Source organism: Melospiza melodia, unplaced genomic scaffold, assembly GCF_035770615.1.
Source record: "Melospiza melodia melodia isolate bMelMel2 unplaced genomic scaffold, bMelMel2.pri scaffold_28, whole genome shotgun sequence".
NCBI classification, from domain to species: Eukaryota; Metazoa; Chordata; class Aves; order Passeriformes; family Passerellidae; genus Melospiza; species Melospiza melodia.
In genome coordinates this window covers 6,350,186-6,356,136 of record NW_026948600.1, presented here as the reverse complement: position 1 = coordinate 6,356,136, position 5,951 = coordinate 6,350,186, and the positions used below count along the sequence as shown (strand labels likewise).

The window sequence follows — 5,951 nt, the reverse complement described above, 5'->3', positions numbered from 1 at the left end:
AAAGGAATGTTTGAGCATTTACAGAGACTCCAGAACTGTAACTTTGGGTGGTCCGTCTCTCTGCTGGGAGCCTCCCAAAGGGCCCTCAGCCTCTCCTCAGCCCTGGACAGCAGCAGCATCACCTCTGCAGGGCCCAGCAGGGCTCTCCTGAGCTGCCCTTGCCCAGCTGCACACAGAGCCTGCCCCAGCCAGGGCCCTGTACACAGGTAGGTTTCTGTAGGGCCCCGGCCAGGGCGCACAGGCTGGGATGGGCTCTGTGAGCGCTGGCAGGGACAAGGCTCCTCTCAGGAGGGAATGTGCAGGCCCAGGGAGATGCTCAGGGAGGGAGAGAGTATTGCAGTGACTTGATGAGGGCTCCTCAGGGTGAGAGAGATAGAAGAGAATCTTGCTTCATGATCAGAAGGCTGGATTTATTGATTTATGATATATAATACATTATGACTATACTAAAAGGAATAGAGAGAGAAGTTGCAGAAGTTGTTAAGCTACGAATATAATAGAATAGAATCCAAAAACAAGAGAGCTGTCTGAGAATCTGTCCCCGAGCTTGGTCCTGTGATTGGTCCTTAATTCTAAACATGGAACATGAGCCAATCACAGGTGCACCTATTGCATTTCGCATCAGCAGATAATAATTGTTTACATTTTTCTTCTGAGGCCTCAGCATCCCAGAAGAGGAAAAATCCCAAAGAGAGGATTTTCTGAAAAAAAGTCTGTGACAAGAGAGGGCTGAAGAGAGCAGTGCTGGGGGAAGGAGGGCACTGTTGGTGTGTGGGAAGTGCCAGGCACAGCTGGGCATGGGAACACTTTCCTGAGTGCCCGGCTGTCTCTGCCCTGCCCTCTCAGGCACAGCACCACAACATCTTCTCTTGGTTCTGCACTGCCCTGATATTGTCACTGTTATCTGCTGCTCTCAGGGAGGCTCTGGCATTTGCAGCAGCTGAGTCAGGCACTGCCCTTGGCATTCCTGCCAGGCAGGGCTGTCCATGGGAATGGGGTGTCCAAGCTTCCCTGGCACCTGTGGGGCTGTGGGCAAAGCAGTCCATGGGAAAGGGGAATGAGCTGAGCCCCCTCCCTGAGATCCCATAATGGGCAGAGCCAGGGATCTCCTTGCTGTGCCCTTCCAAGCTCTGAGCTGCCCTCCTGGGTGCAAATCTGTGCCAGAGCCTTTGGGAGTTCCCTGAATGTCCCACGGGGAAGGGCAGAGCTGCCAGAGCTGAGAAAATGCTGTTGGGTTTGCCAAGGGAGCCGTGAGTGTCCTTGGCACAAGGGGGTGATGAGACCTTGCCCAGAGACCTTGAGAGAGAGTGAGACATTCAGGGATCGCTTTGCTCTGGGCAGGGTCTGGTTTATCCCATGGTGATCCAGGAGTGTGATTGTGCTCTGATTGCAGCCTAAGGTGCAAAGCCAGGGCAGTTGGGAACCAGCCCATCCAGCCCCTCACCTTCCTTTAGCCACAGGGAATACTTTCCCTCTCACATGTCTAAGTGGGAAACTCTGAGTGCAGCCGAAATGCTGGGGATTTCTTACCTCAGAGAGCCAGGAATGATGTGTGGGGAGGAAAACAATTCCTAAAACCAACTCCTGCCCTCTATTTCGTTTAGAAATGGGAGTGCAGACACTACCAAGCCGTTCTGCATTAGGAGTGGTTCCTCTGACAAATCCTGACTATCCAGGCTTGTCCCTCTGCCCCATGGCCACAAACCCAGGGCAGTGAGGCAGGGATGGCTCCTCAAGAGCCTCCAGGCACAAGCCTGGCTGCTTCTAGCAAACTCAGCCTGCACAACTGGAGCTCAGGCAGGGGACCCAGGTGAAGGTTTTCCCAGAGAAGGAACAAGGGTGGGTGAGTCCCAGCAAGACAGTCTGCAGGGAATGGCCCAGGTTTGGCTCCAAGCAGCCTCTCCTGACCTATCACTGTCCTTTCTCCATGAAAAGGTCCCCAAGTGCAGCCCCAGCAAATGTCCAACAGCAGCTCCATCAGGCACTTCCTCCTGCTGGCATTGGCAGACACGCGGCAGCTGCAGCTCCTGCACTTCTGCCTCTTGCTGGGCATCTCCCTGGCTGCCCTCCTGGGCAACGGCCTCATCATCAGCGCCGTAGCCTGCGGCCACCACCTGCACACGCCCATGTTCTTCTTCCTGCTCAACCTGGCCCTCACTGACCTGGGCTCCATCTGCACCACTGTCCCCAAAGCCATGCACAATTCCCTCTTGGGCACCAGGGACATCTCCTACTGTGATGTGCTGCTCAGCTCTTTTTCTTTCTGTTCTTCATTGGAGCAGAGTTTTATCTGCTGACCGTCATGTGCTATGACCGCTACGTGTCCATCTGCAAACCCCTGCACTACGGGACCCTCCTGGGCAGCAGAGCTTGTGCCCACATGGCAGCAGCTGCCTGGGCCAGTGCCTTTCTCCATGTTCTGCTGCATACAGCCAATACATTTTCCCTGCCCCTGTGCCATGGCAATGCCCTGGGCCAGTTCTTCTGTGAAATCCCCCAGATCCTCAAGCTCTCCTGCTCACACTCTAATCTCAGGGAACTTGGTCTTCTTGCTGTTACTGTCTTTTTGGTATTTGGTTGTTTTGTGTTCATTGTTTTCTCCTACACTCAGATTTTCAGGGCTGTGCTGAGGATCCCCTCTGAGCAGGGACGGCACAAAGCCTTTTCCACCTGCCTCCCTCACCTGGCTGTGGTCTCCCTGTTCCTCAGCACTGGCATTTTTGCTTACCTGAAGCCCCCCTCCATGTCCTCCCCATCCCTGGATGTGGCAGTGTCCGTTCTGTACTCGGTGGTGTCTCCAGCCCTGAACCCCCTCATCTACAGCCTGAGGAACCAGCAGCTCAAGGAATCTCTCAGGAAAGCTGTGACTGGATGCATTTCAGCCTTTTTGTTGTCCCATAAGAGCCCTCACAGTGCTTTGCATTGGGAGCCCCAAAGGAGCTGGAAACACACCCCTGCTTTGGCTCCTGCTGTCTCTCAGCATTCTCCCTCTGTTAAGGGGCTGCAAGTGGGTCAGATCCTGGGAAGGGCCAGCAGGCCAGAGACCCAAATTAACCAAAGAGATATTCCAGACTGTGTGGCCTCAGTTCTGGTATAAAAGCTAAGGAAGGAGGAAGAATAGGGGGCATTTCCTATTTACAGTGTTTGTCTTCTTGATAAACCACTCCAACTGCTGAAGTTCTGCTTCCTAGGAAGTGGCTAAACATCACTTGCTGACAGAAGAAGAGATTGAAATTATTGGGGTTTTTCCTCATTGCTGGTGCCTGTAAAAACTTCCCCTTTTGCTATAGAAAACTGCCTTATCTCAGTCCACAATTTGTCCCCATAACATTTTCTTTCCCCTGTGCAGCCAAGGAGGGGAATGCTAGAGTGGCTTGGTAGGCACATGGACTCCAGCAGAGGTAACCCACCAGAACAAGCCACAGAAGGCCTGCTTTCTTCTGTCAGCAGCTCTCAGTGCATATCATGAGAGGCCAAGTCTCCCCTTAAGTATATTTTAAATTTTTTTCTGCTTCTGATTCTATACAATAAAAGAAATGATCTTATCCACCCCCTTCAATTTCATTATCCCTCCTACTTGTGTGACTCAGAGAAATTGTGTAAGAAGGGAATCTCACATTGTGTTTAGGTGAAATAAATGAATATGCAACCATTTTGTAAAAAATTTTATACTATTCTTATCACAGCAGGAATGAACAGAAATGGGCACAGCTTTATGGCTGCCCCAGCTTTGGCATGGGCCCTGGGCCTGGAGCAGGAGCAGCTCTTGAGGGCCCCAAGGACGGGGCTCTTGTGCTGCCCTGGGCAGATGGGATGGCAGCAGGGGCTGCAGAGCTCTCAGCATCTCCAGCAGAGGAGAGCAGGGCAGCCAGGGAGCCTCCTTTGGCCTTGGCCAAGCACCTTCCCCCATGGCTGGGGCTGAGTCCTGTGGCAGCTGCAGCTGCCGCTGTGCCCTTGCCAGGGGCTGAGGCCGTGGGGCAGTGCCCAGAGCAGCCTGGCCTGAGCAAAGCTGTGGAGCCAGAGCTGGGCTGGGCTGTGCTGGGCTGGGGAGAGGCCCTAGGTGCTGCCCAGAGCTCAGGGCAGCTGGCAGAGCTTGCAGGGAGCTGAGCTGGGCTCAGAGAGCCCAGCCCAGAAACCATCAGTGTCCATCTCAGCCTGGCTGAGCGTGCAGGGGCAGGACTCAGGCCAGGCCTTGTGGGGCAGGGCCAGCGCCTGTGCAAGGCATTGCAAACAGGCAAGTGCCCCAGAGAGGAGGCTGCTCTGTGCCCTTGGTGGCATGGACAGAGCAGGGAGGGGGCCCAGGACATTTGTCAGCGCCAGCCTCTGTGCCCGGCCCTTGGAAGCCGTGGCTGCTGAGCCCAGCTTTGGCCTGGGCTGAGTTTGGCTGTGGCCCAGCTCCATCCTCCTGCAGGGCTCAGGGCCTGTTCCTGGCCATGGCCAGCCCTGGCTGCCTCTCTGCTGGCCCAGAGGCCGGCAGAGCCCGGGGCAGGGCTGTCTGTGCAGCCCCACAGGTGCCAGGGGCTCTGCAGGAGCTGGCAGAGGCTGCCCAGCAGGGAGGCCATGGGGCACAGAGCCCCAAGGCTGCTGTGGGCACCACAGCACAGGGGCCGTTCCCAGCCGCAGTGCTCCTGGCCTGGGCTGGGCCTGCACAGGTACTGGGCGACCATGGCTGGGCCTGCACAGGGCCACAAAGGGGCCACGCAGCCGCTGCTGGGGCTGACAGCAAGGCCAGGCACACACAAGCAATTGCTGAGCATGGCCTGCGCTGGCCAGGCCTGACTGTGCCAAAGGCAGAGCTCAGCTGCCCCTGGGGGCTGCAGGAACATTCCAGAGCCCAAAGAGCCTCCATGGCTGTGCTGGAGACCAAGGCTGCAGCAGGGAAATGCAGGGCTGCTGCCGGATGGGGAGGACATTGAATTCCAGCATACACCTCAGCTCTCTGATGATCCCGGCACCATGCTGGGCCCTGTTTCAGACTGGAGCAGAGCGGATGTTGATGGGACAGGAGCCCTGTGGGGCTGTCAGGGCCTTGCAGCTTGCAACGTTCTCTGCTCTCCCTCAGGTGCTCTTGGACACATGCAATCCCAGCTGGGCATCTCAGGGCACAAGTGGCACTGCCTGTTCATGGCCACACAGCTGATGTCTGCCTGGAAAGGGGCACAGGTTTTAATACCTGTTAGTTTCATCATATACAGGCACAACTTTATCATCTGGGTCATTTGAGTACTGTTAAGAAACGGCAAAGTTTTCCCACCAGGAACAGGGTTTTCCTGGAGGTGTACAGATGGCAGGAGAAGAAATACTGATCTTGCTTTCTACTGGTGTCACCAGTATTCATTCTATTATATAAATCTCTCTTTTCCATTTGGGGTTTCAAGCTCTCCTATTGAAATGGCCATGTCTAAGGACATCTCTTCACTAGACGAGCTGGATATTTATGCTTCCCATTGCTCCCAGATTTCCTCCTCCAGATGCTCTCTGGTCATGCCTCTCAACTGACTGGCTTCATGCTTTGAGCTGCAGGAAGTTGCCCAGTCATTCCAAAGTGCAAATAAATAATCAACATCTTTATGGTGTTTATATCTATCACAGAACTGCCTTTTCTTATGTCTTTGTCTAAAACTGTTCCTGTACAGAAATCCCTTACGGATGATGGACATGTCAGATGCTGCTGGGACATCATGGAGAACTCTGTTTGCTGCAATATTAAACTGTATCCTGTTCAAATTGTGTTTTTTGGCAAGAAACCCTTCTGTGCCCCTGAATGTCACCAGTTCCTGAGCCCAAAGGACACAAACCTGATAAGTTGTGGTTCCCACTGCAGGGGCTCTGCACAGGAGAGCTCTTCATCCCCTTTCTCTCTTTTCCTCCCTCTGGGCATGGAGGGAGCTCCTGACTTCAGCGTGGGACTCGTGTGTGCAAAGAGCAAAACTGGGCAGAATTGGGGCAGG

The 5,951-nt window shown here is 54.4% G+C and overlaps 1 protein-coding gene across 1 annotated transcript; it reads left to right on the top strand.

Moving 5' to 3' along the window:
• Positions 1–2,338: 2,338 nt before the first annotated feature.
• LOC134433872 (olfactory receptor 14J1-like) lies at positions 2,339–3,097 on the top strand (the record flags this gene model as incomplete). Its single annotated transcript, XM_063182573.1, has 2 exons — positions 2,339–2,800; positions 2,999–3,097. Coding segments are annotated over 2 exons (561 nt in total), but the record flags the coding sequence as incomplete, so codon positions are not given.
• Positions 3,098–5,951: the final 2,854 nt, after the last annotated feature.